General features: G+C 38.0%; 2 protein-coding genes across 8 annotated transcripts in view; one reads left to right on the top strand and one right to left on the bottom strand.

Moving 5' to 3' along the window:
• The window catches only part of LOC127804887 (uncharacterized), a 72,807-nt gene extending 66,572 nt beyond the window's left edge, over positions 1–6,235 (top strand). The window contains exons 23-24 of the mRNA XM_052341971.1: positions 130–324; positions 5,429–6,235. Of these exons, the coding sequence (XP_052197931.1) occupies positions 130–324; positions 5,429–5,899 (666 nt within the window). The 3' untranslated portion in view covers positions 5,900–6,235. The remainder of the gene's footprint in view (positions 1–129; positions 325–5,428) is intronic.
• Positions 6,236–7,330: 1,095 nt separating this feature from the next.
• Positions 7,331–13,273, bottom strand: LOC127804789 (uncharacterized). Of its 7 annotated transcripts, none has more exons than XM_052341810.1 (11): positions 12,809–13,273; positions 12,605–12,675; positions 12,132–12,236; positions 11,916–12,032; positions 11,165–11,689; positions 10,723–11,087; positions 10,537–10,636; positions 10,319–10,378; positions 8,437–8,520; positions 8,167–8,283; positions 7,331–7,883 (listed from the first exon to the last, which is right to left on the bottom strand). In XM_052341810.1, the coding sequence occupies exons 2-11, from the start codon at positions 12,662–12,664 to the stop codon at positions 7,581–7,583; spliced, it is 1,836 nt and encodes a 611-aa protein (XP_052197770.1). In that variant the 5' UTR covers positions 12,665–12,675; positions 12,809–13,273; the 3' UTR covers positions 7,331–7,580. The 7 variants fall into 7 exon arrangements, with proteins under 7 accessions (XP_052197770.1, XP_052197771.1, XP_052197768.1 ...); XM_052341811.1 differs by having other exon boundaries at positions 12,132–12,233; XM_052341808.1 differs by having other exon boundaries at positions 12,979–13,273.
• Positions 13,274–16,106: the final 2,833 nt, after the last annotated feature.

Here is a 16,106-nt window from a genome sequence, read left to right as displayed (position 1 = left end):
GTTTTACTTGGAGGTTGAGAACAGACTGCCTAGCTTGTATCTTTCAGCTCAGCTTTCGCTAATCTTTCATGGGTCATGCATAAATCTATTCTGTTGTATTTCTGTTTTATTAGAATATTCATGTTACAGGTTCCTCGTGGGGCTGCTGCTTCAGTTTGTTTTAAGACTGGACTTGCCCACCTTGATCAGAATCAACTCCCAGATGCATTATCCTGTTTTGATGAAGCTTTCCTGGCACTGGCCAAGGATCATTCTCGTGGAGCCGACATCAGAGCTCAAGCCACAATCTGTGCTCAGTATAAGATTGCAGTTACTCTCCTTCAGGTAATCCATGCTCCATGTCAACTATATTAACTTGGTTAGTTGTTGGGGCCAGGGGTATGGAGAAGCATAGGGACGCGGGCCATTAACCTTGTGATACTATAGGTTGGTCTTGGTGAAGATCCCTAATTCATTCCCATGCTATGTGCTGTTTTTCTGATTGCCAGGATGCTGACCAGAATATGAGTTAATGTCCTGAAGTTTCTTCACATAACTATTTTTCCATTCCATAGTTTTAACAGAGATAGGTCTGGCCTGTAGCACCATGTCGGAATTTAAGATTTTAAAAGAAGGCTTAATTCCTTGAATTTTAATTTCTGTTGGAGTTGATCCGGACTTACCGTTGCCTAATGATGAAATTGAATAGGGCAGGCCTACACCATCCAATAGCTACTTATGCCTGGACCAGTGGTGTTTGACCTAATCTTCAATTCAAAACCACAAGTATACATACATAAATGTATATATTATTATAATATAAACTAAAAATCCCAAGCCCAGATATGTAGCCTGGAGTTATTTAATTATAGTGTCTTTGTTGCATTGTGGAATTATTTAATTATAATATAAACATTTTAGTGTTTTTTTGCGTCTGTTCTTTCAAATTGGGATTGAAAGTTCATATCTAATGTGATATTTTCATGAAGTCACTCTGTATATTTTACAAATAAAGCCAATTACTTGAATCCATAAAACCTACCATATAAGATATATATATATATATATATATAATGGCAGGTAAGGTTTTGGCTTCAAGATTTCATCTCAAACACTTCCATTAAATCTAATATAAGCCTAAAATGTTGCCCAAGACTGGCCTAAGGGCTTATAAATTACCCAAGCCCTATAAAATATTGGGCAAGGCCAGGGCTTATGAAGTATCCAACCCTAAGGTGCAAAATCACTTGATTTAAAGAAGGCTCAAGGGCCCTGAGAACCAACTACTGAATTATATAGGATTCTAATCTTAAATCAGAAAACAGGCTCTTTGCAGTCTTGCATGGTCCTATCGAGTTGACTTCAAATACAGCCACCTGGGCATGATGAATCAAAAACCATGTCTTTCACCTCCTCTTGGTGACCATAGCTCCTCTCCCAATCAAATTCTTATCATGGACAGGAAACACTCATGCATCCCTATTCAGCCAATTTCCCAATCATTTAATTGACATTCTGAAGAGGATGTATTTCAGGCCACCAGACTACCTTGAAGACCCAAACAGTCACTATCCATTGCATTCCATGCTGCCAATCCCAACAGGAGGTGGGATAGCTTGCTTGAGAATTTGTATGGAGCCAGCTCTTTTGTGAAAAAGCTAAGCTGAAAAATCCATAGAAGAGGAGCAAGCAAGCTTAAAAAATCTGTGATGGAGATTTTTAATGAGGTAAAAAAAAAAAAAAACTTTCTTTTTGTTAGTCCTTTTTGCAGAACATGATTTAAAAATAACAAAATTGCCCGTAGGATAAGGCAAATATTAGATCTTATGCAATTGTTGGATAAAACCATAAACATATTGGGGATGTATCCAAGACCACCTTAAGACAGAGAACTGTAGCAGGTTGCCTAACTGCTCAGCTAAAGCCCAATAGTAGATGGTGGTGTCTCTTCATACACCAAATGAGATAATACTACCTGCAGGGAATCCTTAGTCTGTCAACTTGCAAACCTCCCAAAACACCTCTGAAGAGTCTGAACCCTGTCAAACGATTACTTGAAGTTCATAACTAAACTAAACACAAAGAACGAGGAGGGTCTTGTTGCTTAAGCTCGTTGACATTGGAACAAGTTTGTGGGCAATCCTTATTTAAACCTTATCAATGAGCAAAAAATAAACTTGATATGCTACATTGAAGGTGGGAATTCTGAGCTCCTACCAGCCACAAGCATTATTATCTTCCAGAAAATTAGTATGAGCATTTGAAATCACCTTACAAAGTACATGCTTTAGCCTGTTAATGAGAACCTTAGCTCCTAGCTTTTAGGCTCCCACCCAATAAGCTAATTGACTTAGATCTCTGTTATCTTCCACGTCTACTATCTTGGGGATTGGAACCCGAACCACAGTCAAAATCTTCAAGTTCCTCTGTGTAGAAAACACAAATTACCGATGGCTCCCACTTCCATTTAGAAGTGTATGCAATGCAGAGAAAACAATGATACATCTAAGTTATGGTGGTATAAATTGGAGTCATTGAAAATCATATTTATGTTAGTGATTTGGACATTATACTTGAGGATATTTTAAAATCTTAGCATAGCTGGGCATGGGTATTCCCTTGGGTCTTAAATGTAATCTGTAGGCTAAGTGTGTGTGATTGGCAATGTTACGTCTAAGTTATGGTGGTATAAATTGGAGTCATTGAAAATCATATTTATGTTAGTGATTGGGACGTTATACTTGAGGATATTTTAAAATCTTAGTGTAGCTGGGCATGGGTAATCCCTTGGGTCTTAAATGTAATCTGTAGGCTAAGTGTGTGTGATTGGCAATGTTACGTCTAAGTTATGGTGGTATAAATTGGAGTCATTGAAAATCATATTTATGTTAGTGATTGGGACGTTATACTTGAGGATATTTTAAAATCTTAGCTTAGCTGGGCATGGATATTCCCTTGGGTCTTAATTGTAATCTGTAGGCTAAGTGTGTGTGATTGGCAATGTTACTGACATAGAGTCCTAGTCCATTAGAATTAGAAATCTAGCATCATCAAATTGTTAGCAGTGGTTCCATTATAAAGGAATTGACACCATGATGGTTGAGGTTTTTTTTTTTTTTTTTTGTGCAACTGTGATCAATCCTTTTCTGTAACCACTACCTATATTTATTTTCTTCTCTGTTACATGCAGAAAATAACCTTGTACATGTTTATGATATTGTTTCCCCACCTAGTGGGATAACGGCCTTTTTTTTTAAAAAAAAATAGTGGGATTAAGGCTTGTAATTGTTGTTGTTATGTGTTTGTGATATTTTGTTTATAGCTGTAGCGCAACTTGAACTTTGAAACTGAAACAAAACAAGCATTTTTCATTATGAACTGTAGCCATCCCTGTTTCCAATATTTAGAAATTGTGCAACTTGAACTTTGAAACTGAAACAAAACAAGCATTTTTCATTATGAACTGTGGTCCTATTTGGTTATTCTGAGTTTTCATTTTTTTTTCATTGTTTTTAGAACAAAAAATTAAGGAATTTTGAAAATTCTTTTATTAGCATGCAGTTTTCATTTATGATTACAAACTGAAGCAACAGAAACATTTTTTTTCCCCTAGAACTTCTGAGATAAGTTCCTTGAAACCAGATTTGGGAACCAGCTTATGTGTTAAGTTTCTTAAACCATAACCAAATGGGTGCTATAACTAGAGGTGTGCAATCAGTTATAACCGAACCGAACCGACTGAAAATCTTGAACTAAACCGAACCGAACCACATGTAATAATCGAACCGAATCAACCGACTAACCTCAACAAACCAAACTAACCAAAACCTAAACCATGATAACTAAACCGAAAACCGAACTAGAACACAAAATAACCAAGAGACCGAACATTAGTTCGACCTTGCTGTTGTCGCTGGCCACCTAGCCGACCGGTGATTCCAATGATCGGAGTCGATCATCGGATTCCCCCAACCACGGTGACCCACGTACCCAAAAATCAAAAGCATCTAATAGTTGGATTTTAGTAGATCTAGGTTTCATTCAATGTAAAATAGAAGTACTCGGAAAACTTATCGAAAAACCATTGACTTCGTCTTTGTCTCTGCCATCGACGAAGGGATGGTGGAGGGAGAGATAAGGGACAAAGAGATGAGGTAATGCGACCGGCAGACATCGTCGGGGGGGGGTGCACAGTTCGGTTTGGTTGGGGGGGGGGGGTTATGGCTACACGGTTTGGTTTGGTTTGGTTTGGTTTTTTGGTTATTTGTACCAAAATAACTTAACCGAACCGAATAACCAATTTTTAGGGAAAGAGATAACCAAACCAAACCGCTCCTTTTGAAAAACCGAACCGAATCGACCGAATTTGTCGGTTCGGTTCAGTTAATTCAGTTTTACCCAAACTCTTGCTCACCCCTAACCTATAACTCCAGTCTTTTGAAACCTAAACCTAGAAGCTCTCCTAAATCAGAACCCACCAGGGCCACTAAAAACTTAAATTTAGGCAGATCTTTTCCTAAGTTTCCTAAAGCTCTCCTGCATTCTTTTCCTACATCTCATCTGTGAATAGTTGGTGCTTGTAGCTCCGTCAGACCAAGCAACCCAAAATGAGAATTTGGTGAATTACCCTTACCATGTTCATTTTTAGGGTTGCCATTGGTCTATCTAAATTGGCTGACTGGAGGGATCCGTAGCTACTTCAATAAAGCTTATTAGAATTTTTTTTCAAGTATTACATTATTTTTGCTATATTTTATTTATTTGTGGCTGCAAAGTCAATTGCAGACATTCCTTTACAGCTTACTCCTTGGACTAGAGAGTTGCCGCCATAAGATTTTGTTGTAATCAATTTAAATAATAAGGATAACTTACTCCTTGTATTTTGCAATATCCTTTACAGCTTCATTAAAAAAAAAAAATGCAGTAAATGACAGACGTCCCTTGATCATATATCACTTATATTTTCTTGTAATTGCATCTTTTTATTGAAATTTTAAATGGGTTATTATATTGTATTTATCTGATGGGATTCAGGCTTATAATTGTTGTTGATTTATTCTAATACATTGTTGATCAGTGTTAACTTAATAGGTAGTCATTGTATCCAAGCATGCATGATAAGGGCTAATTAATTAAACCAACATGGTTGATCTTGATCATAGCATACTCAATATTTGAATCATCTAGTGCTTGTATGATCAAGTATTCGTTAGCTATCCCTAATCCATCTAACCTGTGGCCTTGTTTAAGTTAGGGTTATTTCAGCACTTAATCTCCCTCTCTCTCTCTGAAGCACTTGAATTGAAAAGTTAAAAGCTTTTTTTATTTTTTTCATATATTTGGCATCCCCCCCTTAACTGAATATGATAATTCATAATTAGAATCATCTATGATGTATCCATATATTAACTTTTTTTCACAAATTGCATCATTTTCCCCTTCCCTTCAGGAAATTGGGAGACTGCAAAAAGTCCAAGGACCTAGTGCCATCAGTGCAAAAGATGAGATGGCAAGGCTCTCACGCCATCTGGGATCATTACCTCTTCAAGCAAAACATCGTATAAATTGCATTCGAACTGCCATTAAAAGGAATATGGAGGTGCAAAATTATGCTTATTCCAAGCAGATGCTTGAGCTCCTCCTGTCTAAAGCACCTCCAACCAAGCAAGATGAGTTGAGAAGCCTGATCGACATATGTGTTCAGCGAGGTTCATCCAACAAATCCATTGATCCTTTAGAGGATCCCTCCCAGTTCTGTGCAGCCACACTTAGCCGTCTGTCAACTATTGGACATGATGTTTGCGATCTCTGCGGGGCCAAATTTTCTGCACTTACATCCCCTGGCTGCATTATATGTGGTATGGGAAGCATTAAAAGATCAGATGCACATACAGGACCTATTGCTTCACCATTCAGCTGAGAATTGTTCCAACACCTAAACGCAGAAGCTGATTAACCTCTGGCAAATTTTGTTTCACATGCTGTGGAGTCCCCACATCCCTCTCTTTCTATATCACCCTTTGCCACTGAATTCTCATAGAAATGTTGTTTATTTAACGGGTAAAAAGGGAGAGGAAAGGGGTCTGCTGATAGGTGCCGTGTATTATTTCTTCTCTAGTAGATGAGAATCTTGCCTACCAATTTGCTTGCGTGCTTGTGTTCTTCTCTCATAGGATGCGTATTTCTTCTCTGATAGATGTGTATTCCAATATTCTTCGCATGCCTCTCCTTTCTGATTCGACAATTATTTGTACTATTGGCTCGAGGATTGTGGATTCAGAGTTCTTGTACTTGTTGAGCATATACATCATTTAAATTGTCTGTCAACTCAGTTCATTGCTGGATTCAGAGTTCTTGTGCTCGACTTATATTGCACTCAGAAAATAAAGGTAACTAACATCAAAAAGAAATCAAGGCTCAGGGGTATAATATAAGTTCCGCAGTGAATAAGAAGAGGATGAAGAAATTGAGAACCAATTCCCAGTGAGGTTCCATAATAGTTTTCCTTTTGGCTACTTCCTTCTTCATGTTGACCCCTGCCGGTAAAGCGACAGCGTTGTTTTGCATGGCTCACGGGTAGCCGGAAAAGTGACTAGACGTAGACGATCAGGCCATGTTTACATCTTTCCGTTCCGAGACACTGACAAATGTTAGGTTCGTTACTCTTCCTGGTGCCTGCCCCATGTGATATGTGCAAGTAAAGATTTCTAGAATTTGCCAGCAATTCTTTTTTGTCCTGACACGCTCGTCTCTTCTTTATTTACCTGTCAGATCCACCACCCATCTGGTGTTGCATGTAGAAGTAGAATGACCTGTCAAAAGTCCTTATATCGCATGCTTTTACGGAATGATAGTTGGCGAATGCCTTTACTGCTTTCTTTCAAGGAATCAAATATTCTATGTGATTGTGATACTTACGTCAGTTATAATATTAATAATATTATATTACAGGTAAATTATATCTTCAGGTCGTAAATACATGATAATTGAAAATGTAAACATAAATTCATCATCACCAACTATTATAATTTCGTAATCTATATGACAGAGAATTGCGGTACCCCCCCCCCCCCCCCCCCCCCCCCCCTCTAACGCGATGTGTTTGGTCATTGCCTCCAGCACACCATGGCCGTGTCATTTTCTGGTCCTTGGTATATCTAACCAGATCGACTCCAGACTGACGGCCCTTTATGTCCAAATTCACAATTTTTCTCTTCTTTATTCTTTTATTATTTTTTGACAACATTCAATTTTGCATAACAAAAGCTGTACTCCATGTTGATGCCTCAAACAATTCATGGTCACAGTGCTTTCAAGTTTCAACCATTCGAGCAAAACAAGAAGGCCAAAATGAGGAGAAAAAGAGTCAAAACGGTTCAAATTTACAAAAGAATTAGTATGAAGAAGTTGCCATTATCATGCACTATGTTTATGTATATAAAACGAATTTGAATGAATCAATGACCAAGCCCAATACTTTCTTCCAAGGACTAGTTTACAGCAGCAATAAGCATTATCTTATACACCGGTATAAAAGATCTACCATACCAAGGTCTTACCATTATGTGAACTGAAGCTTCCTTGAAGGAAATGTAATCTTTTCATTGGTGGATGAGGTACCTGAAACTGAAATCGTAGGGCATTATTTGAACCAAGTGCGAAAGAGGCTCTCTCCCCTTTCGCCGGAGGCATTCAAGTGCTTCATTCCTGAGTTCACTGGGGAGCTGCAAGCAAACCCAATCCAGCAGTGCTTCTAAGTCCTTGGCAAAGTCGAGAAGATACCAATCTAACAGCTTGGGAATTATCAACTTGTTTGCAGTTGAAAAGCCAACTGCTGCGTGTAAATAGTCTCTCTTTGCAGCTTCCAACTCATTCTCAACTTGAGATGCAGTGTACACCCTCACCTTCATTGACAAAACTTTCTCAAAATATTGCAAATTTATGAATTAAATTTAACCAAATATGCAACCAAAACCTCATTAACAACAATAAACTGCAGAACGAGCAATTCAAACAAAACGACGACTTCTCCCTCTATCTTGGCTTTATTATGATGAAACCTGGATCTACAAATCGGCTGGCAAGTCACCATTGAGTTTAATTTCCAACAAAAGCGTTCTCATGAAATGGTTACCTGATTAAAAGAATTCACTAATCAAACTTAGGCAAAATGCTTGACAAACTTACAGCTGGGGAAGACCAACTTCCACAGGAGAGTGCAAAAGTGACCAAGGGCTCAGACCACTCCAATCCAAATATACTGCACGATCTTGTTCCATCATTTCTTGTAACTTTTGAACAAGTCTATTCAAAATAGGAAAAAAAAATATAAAGAAAAAGGTCAGAGATTCATAATTTTCTTAAGATAATAACAAGATCCTCTTTAGGATTTTATGCAGTTCTGCGTAGGAGAAAATAAATACCTATAATCAAAAAGGTGCACTACATGCCACTTACATATTTCAAGTGATAAGGTAGCCTCAAGATAAAATGCTCAATAGTAATTGCGTTTAGCAAGTTCCCTCCCACAGTTATGGTTGCCTGAAGATAGCATAATTACAGTTAAGTCAGTACTGAACAAAAGTGATATTATAATGGTTTTAGTGGCTGCAAGAGTAGGCACAGGTTGCAAAAACCAAAAATTATGTATAGTAAATTCCCATCTGAATTTTAAACCAAGAGAATCTATCACTAATCTTTAAATGTCAAAAGTTTTAGATATATAAGTTAGTTGACATTGGGATTGCAACAGGTCAGGTGCGGTTTGCTCTCCCCGATCCCTACTCCCTGTAGCCCACCCCATACCCCAGAGGGGGATGGATCTTAAACTCTAGGATCCCCGAACCTTGGACAATAATAAATAAATAATTTACAATGAATTTTTAATAATAATACACAATTTGCTTTCAAATTCTCACAAACTATAACAATAAAAAAACAACATTAAGTCACAGCAAGCTTGTTGCTTGTAGTGCCCTGCTTGCTGTTGATAATGTAAAGCCTGCTGCAAGCCTGACAACTCAATTACAATATGCAGGAAGCATTAAGCTTCGAAACCCCATCCTAATTCGTTCCCAAGACTTCATCATTCAAATATTCATACCAAATCAATCAACAATTCAGTAATATAATTACATAAATACACTTTAGATACTATATATAGAGGTGGGGGAGGGGCGAGGTATACAGTTCCATCCCTGGCCCATCCTTGATTAAAATGACTAGAGGATTCCCTCATCACCACCCCCCCCCCCCCCCCAAAAAAAAGAAAAAAAAAAAAACCTGTCAATAACCATTTACCCCAACTCAATTGAGGCAAGAGCTAATCCCCAACAGGATCAAGTCAAATTGTCATCCCTAGTTGACAATGATAATGAGAACTACAATCCACCTAAAAATCAGAGACACTCCCTGGGGGTTGTCATATCAATGTAGCTGGCTTGTTAGACACTAACATGCCTCCGATATATGTTGGACACACCCATATGGTGCGTCCGACACTAAATTTTTTTTTCTAAGAATATAGGAGGGGACACACGTGCATGCAACATTTCGAAGACTAAAAAGTAAGGGGTTATCTTTTTGACTCTTCAATTTTCCGACTTGGCAATTGCATCATTATTTTATTTTTCAACTTTTTGATTACATGATGTTCAATTTTCATAGCCTTCATATTTCTATTCTCTAGCTCTTTAAACATCAACTAGATTGTGTGAGTTGATTGCAAATTAGATTAGAGTTATTCATTTGATTTTTTGGCTTATGAATTTTAAATGCTTATTCATGAGTTTGGAATATAGGTTTGATACTTTATTATGTCATTAAAAATATAAAAATAATTTTATCAACAAACGCATAACAACTGTATCCTGTCATCCATTTCTGAAAAATGTCATGTCTGCTTGTCCATGTCTGTAGTTCAATCACTTGCCATACGTATTTGGTAGACAATTATTTTCTGTTAAACACCCTTATTGTGAATCCACTAAATACATTCCATTTTCGGCACTTAAATTCATAATGAAACAAGTAGTGTTGTTACATTGACATTTTAGTGAATTAAGAACTTTCTACTTTCTCACCAATGATAGGAAAATTGTGAGTCACATGCATTGCACTTGTATATAAAACTAAGAAGGGGGCAGTCTGAGTTTCCAAAAGATGATGTCAAATAAATTTCAAGCTGATCCACAATGTTTGATTATCATAAAATGTCCATTCTTGGTTGATCAATAGTCGGCAAAAATAAAATTTCCTAAACAAAACAGAGTACATAGAAACAAAAGAAATCAGCATACTGTAACCAGTTTATAGCTAGCAAAGAGAGAGGAGAATTGACCTTCTGCATATTTGCGACGACCATTTCAGGAGTCTCAGGTATTCCATGCTCCAGAAATGCCTGAAACATTGATGGCAATAGCACATTACTCCTGCTTCAGTTTTTCAATTTAATGAAAGAACTTTTTGCTAAGACATAAAATGTCTTGCAAAAAAAAATTCTTGAATACTTTCAGGCAATTCAAGAATTCCTGAAGCCATCTGTGAAAGGTCACTTACATTCATCATGCAGGAATTGTAAGTGTTAATCCAGAAAGCAAGCTTTTGCTGATGGCTAAGACCCTCCAAGTTGACAGAAGCCAGCTTACCAAGGAGGAACCTATAATTTCACCATTTAGCAAGACAAAGCAAATGCATATATGCTCAAGTATTGATAAACTAGAATGATAACGAACTTCAACTTACTTTAGCCTGTGGATTAAAAAAGAAGCACTTGTCTTCCTGTTCAGATCAATTGTACCAGTTTCAATTGAACAAAGATGCTTATAGGGACCAATTTCTCTCTTCCTGAATTCTGAACAGATACCATAAGGATACTGAGACTCTACTTTCTGAATATTTTCATTAGAAAACACTGCCACAGAAGCAATGGCCTTTGATTCAACAGCCTTGTCCTTCACCGTGCTGAGTCTGCGGAAGATACTGCACAAGCACTTCAAAACGTCCTCAGAGATTTTGTTTGCTGTACTGTCCGCTTCCGACACCCCACCATCAGACGAACTGGAAGAACTTTCTTGTGCTCGTTCTTGGTCTAGTAATCTATAGTTCAACTGTAGAATAATAACCAAGATCATTTTTACAATAAAAAAATTGATGCATTCTAGTCTAAATCTGCTTTAGTATATACCTGTAACCTGGGTGAATCAATGCATTTTTGTATCAGTTCAGGCTTGACTGGAGGCTTCTTGACAGGAGTCTTCTTACTGGGTGTTCTATTTTCTGGATATTGCATTTCCTTCTCGGAATTAGAACACGAACGGTTCTCTTTTCCCCGCCCATCTTCCAAGGAAGAATTAAGTTTATTTGGGGTTTGTTTTCCATTCATTGACGGACCTAAACTGTTACTTGTTTGATCAGAGATGCAGTTTGGAGACAATAATTTTCTACTTGAGGCACTTCTGGCAAGAGAATGTAAAGGTTGTGCCATGGATAATCCTGAATTTGCTTCTTGCTGAGATAAACAATCTGATTCGTCCAGTTTTGAATATCTAATCGGCAAGTGATTGTATGAATCAATTGTGTTCTCCGCATTCCTCTTGGATGCTAAGTAAACAGCTTCCTGATATAGACCTTGTCTGAAATTCACAACCTGTTCTTCAAGCCGAACAACCTCCTCTTCCAACACAGCTACTTCGGCAAGAAGCTCTAGCGTCTGAATTTATAACAATCACATTCCACATTACATTTTTACACAAATCTATATCGGAAATTCAAGAATTGAGAATTAGATGGCTGATTGGCAAGTTGAATTCATCTGGGCATCTCCTAATACTTCTCGTTGTTGCATCTATTCCGTGGATGATTTGATCCAAAACGAAGGGTAAATCAAGATATAGATCTATTGAAGTAGCTATTGAATTATATATATATGCACTCACATATGGAGGGAGATAAGGAGGAAGGCGAGGTAGAGCACCCAAAGGTCTATTGAAAGCCCTCTCTAATGCTCTGTGAACATTCTCCTCATGTTTTAGCTTCTTCTTCAGCTTATCGACCTGCAAATCCATAATCAAATTCGACAAGTCAACCGATGCTAGAAGCGAACATAATGATAAAAATGAAACCACAATGTTTGGTCGAGAGAATTTTGATACATCTTGAAGTAAAGCCAATTTTTTTTCTCTGCTGGATTGACGCTGATTCGTGGTGGTTTTCTGGGGACCCATTGATTTGCTGCGCTGCACTTCCATCTTCTTCTGCTATGGCAATCCAAATTCAAATCTTGTGGGGATAAGTAAAAACATGGTGTAGAAGAGTAGGGAAATTATTCGTTCCTTCAAGGTTTGAAGAGCGTAACAGAGATTTGGATCAAAAGAAGCCAGCTTTTCAGTCCACAAGGACATTCCAGATGCCATGATATATAGAAATAAAAATAACAATAATAATTGAATTCAGAAAAAGAAAATAAAGAGAAAGGCAGAAACAGTAAATGAAGGATTGGTTCTGATACTCTCTCTGGTGTCACCCAGAATCTCAAATTTTAACATTTTGCAGCCATTTCAATTTTCTTTTTCCTTTTTCTCATCTGAAAGCATTAAATTACACTAAAAGGAACAAGAACTATTACTATTTGCGGAGTCGAAGCGGCTTTCATGGATTGAACGTTAGAGCGGACTCTTGTATTCATCTTCCAGCTTCCTGGAAAATAACCGAGAAAACAAATCAAAAATTGCCCAAACTGCAAACCACCCTCCAAAAGAAAACAATCATCAAATTTCGCTAAACAAAAGTTGGGCAATAAAAAAATCCAGATTTAAGAACGCAGACCGACCCCGAGGAGGAGAGCGGGAAAGTTGAGAGTGAAGGAAAGGCAGAGAGAGAGAGAGAAAGAGAGAGGAATGCAGTTGGATAAGAAGCAAGAGTAAATTAATCTCGAAGACCGTGAGAAAAAAACACACAGAGTGCAGAAGAAAACGACGAGGTTTGGCGCTTCAATCTCACCTCCGAAAGCCAAACGTAGCCGACGGGGAAGAAGCACACTAGTAAATAAATTGTCACTTACGCAAAGATACCAAAATTAAATCGTAAATTTAAAAGAAAACTTGCGTAAATTAGAATGAAGAAAAAATGGTTGAGAAGAGGAAGAAGAAGAAGACAAATGGAAATAAATTAGTGATGGGCACTCCTCCATCTCCACTGGCAAGCCCATAGTGAGAGTTCTCTTTCAGCCCCCCACTGTTAAATTTTACACAGAAAGAAAAAGGAGAGATGTGGTTTGTGGACCATCTTGGAGATTAAATAAATTATAACAATGGACAATTGTGTATTAATGTACATTTGTATTTGTATTGGAGTTTTCTTTTTCAGGTTCACGTGACAACCCCCCAACTCCATCATCACGACTAAATGTGCGCTTTCTCTTATCCTATAATCCTTTTTTTCCTCTCTGGGCGACCCCGTTTGTCATTCCTAAATGTCCAAACTACCCCCCCCCCCCCCCATACCCCTCTGTTCTTCCAGCTTATTATTTGCCAATCTGAGATATCTCGTCCGAAATCATCTTTTGAAGAAAATCCCATCATTCATATTATTATGAAGGGGGAGCAAGAATTGATTGATGCTAATCTGAGGCTCTTAACTCATATAAAGAGGGAGGGTGTGCGTGATCCAGACGGCAAACTGACTAATTTAATGTTATCATCATTAATTAATTTAATCACTGGTTATGGTATTGTGTGTGTGTCAGTGTGTGTGTGAATCATGAGCTTAGAGAAGAATTCAACAGAGGGGAGGGCAATTTCGGCACTTGATGTAGAAAGAAGCGAGTTAAAGTAACGATAATTAATAGCTTCCATCCATTCAATGAAGGAGAATTGATGTGGTGGGAAAGGCAGGAGGGAGGGATTGAGACATTCCCAATGCATATATTAAATAACTATTATTTCAAAATGAAGAAACCAGGATTAGGTTCCTGACACTTGCTAAGCACGTGACTGCCCCTTTATAAATCCTACTATATACATACATGCACGTATATACATATATAGTGATCGAGAGAGAGAGAGAGAGAGAGAGACACACACACACACAGTGCCCTGCCCTGCCCTGCCCTGCGATCACAATTAAACATAGAGTCAGATACACAACGACGCAACCCTCCACACAGGATCATGAAAAGTTCTTTTATGCATCTGTTATTAGTATTATTATTATTATTAATTATATACATAAAGTAGTCCCCACGCGTCCCCCCCCTCCCCCTCTCCGTTCATTCGTTAATGTTCATAATTACACCTACGCTGGCTCGCCGGAACATCATTTGGATTTACCTTTTTGTCTGGAGACAAAAGCAGGTGCTCCAGGAGATTAGCTTAATAATAATATTATTAATTATACAACAAATTATTTAGTCTTGAGAGAAAGATTAAGTGGGGGAGCATATGATATTTTAGTAGAAATCATTTCATTGCGCTCTCTCCCCCATAGAACTATGTATGTATAGAGGAGAGCTTCTTCCCAGTCCGATCCCAATTATCAATAATTGTCTTAGCGTGACGATGAGCTGTGATTGTGAGATAGTATGCGTCACGCGTCATGTCAACTAAATCATTGTCCCTCTTACTTTCTTTCTTTCTTTTTTTTAATAAATAAACATTTGCAAATTCCAACAATGGTTTCTTGCTTTTTCCTTCTCTTTTTATTTCAGCTTTTTTCTTTGTAGTGGTTTGATTTATATTTTTTATTGGAATTGGACCAGAGATTTTAGAGGTGGACGGATGCACCAGCATTGAGTTGGGGGGGGGTTACTGGGTATGCACTACCACACTGGGTGGTAGAAAATAGAAATTGTCTCCAATGAACATGGTATTCCATTCAAGCGTATGAACAAAGTAACTGATCGGTGCCTAACAAAACTACAAGAAAATGGTCATTATTATTATGATTCTCTGTTTGTTTTGTGCTTGTAGTCCGCGTGGCACAATAATGGTCCACAGGACCATGGAAACCGGCAAACACAGAAAAAGATGCAGGAAAAGGAGACTTCAATTCAATCACCACCAACACTAGTTTTACTTTTTCAACTTTCCTGCCATCAAGTCGGTGGGCCGTACCAACTGAGGAGAATAAGATACCCTAAAACAACTTCACGAATATAACACATGACACTTTTAACACTTGATGCATAATCCAACTTCGCAATCCATAAAATGAGGTTGGGATTTTTAATTATGGTGCACTCTTTTACATATGCGTTGGGATAGGCTTTTATGTTCACGGCTCATAGACTTGGGGTGTTAGGCTCGTTCAAGTGCAGAGGCTTCTAATAGTGTTACCCAAGTACTAAAAAAAATTCAACGATCATTTTTTTTATTACAAGACGCACGCACCACTTACCCTTATTAGTGACATCTGTAATGCGAATTTAGTTAGCTAGGATATAATTGTTTTTGAAAAATCTTTACAAAAACCCTTACTTATTATACAATTCACCATCCACATGTACAAAATATCTTTATATAGCAAAGAAGTGCCCTTCTTTGGAAGGGGGTACTAGAACAGGGGGCCCAAAGCTGCCGTTTACTTTATTACCTTTTCTGGTGGTCCATAAAGTGGCCCCGCACGAAAGCTTTGGTCACGTCGCGTTGTGACCGTGTGTGGGCACTTGGAGGAGTTGAAAGATAGAAAGACTAATGCGTATTTTTTTCCCCATCTTTATCCTTCCTTCCTCTTTTAGGAAAAGAAACGTAGATGATCATCGAAAACAACTTGCATCAAATAGTTTCACTACCTAATTATGTGGTTAAAAATTATATCACCGACGAAGACTGAAGATCAAGTAGCATAAAAATGCAAATCTTCTTTCCTGAAATGACCTTAAAGACTGGCATGCTACCAGCTGGTGGATGATAGAGACACTTCACAATAATGGCGAACCCCAGAATATGGTCTTAGAGCCGATCATCTGGTGGAACTTACCACAATCATGGGAACAATTGGTTATAATGAACTGACTCTCCATAGCTTATGCTAATCTTTGGGCACTGGGAAGGCCATGACTACTACTAGGAGGGTACACATTTTTCATATAAGTGGCAAGTGAAGGGCATCTCAACCCTGACAGGGCAGCT

The sequence above is a fragment of the Diospyros lotus genome, chromosome 6 (assembly GCF_014633365.1).
Source record: "Diospyros lotus cultivar Yz01 chromosome 6, ASM1463336v1, whole genome shotgun sequence".
In the NCBI taxonomy this organism is placed as follows: domain Eukaryota; kingdom Viridiplantae; phylum Streptophyta; class Magnoliopsida; order Ericales; family Ebenaceae; genus Diospyros; species Diospyros lotus.
The sequence above is the reverse complement of the archived record's forward strand: the minus strand, read 5'-3'. Positions and strand labels throughout refer to the sequence as shown.

Bases quoted from the DNA above. Each gene is read 5' to 3' on its own strand.
- LOC127804789 (XM_052341810.1), bottom strand. From the start codon at position 12,664: ATGAATACAAGAGTCCGCTCTAACGTTCAATCCATGAAAGCCGCTTCG. The intron at 12,237-12,604 runs GTAATAGTTCTT...GGATTGCCATAG, and splicing joins CCGCTTCGACTCCGCAAATA to CAGAAGAAGATGGAAGTGCA. The intron at 8,521-10,318 runs GTCAATTCTCCT...TGCTATCTTCAG, and splicing joins TCGTCGCAAATATGCAGAAG to GCAACCATAACTGTGGGAGG.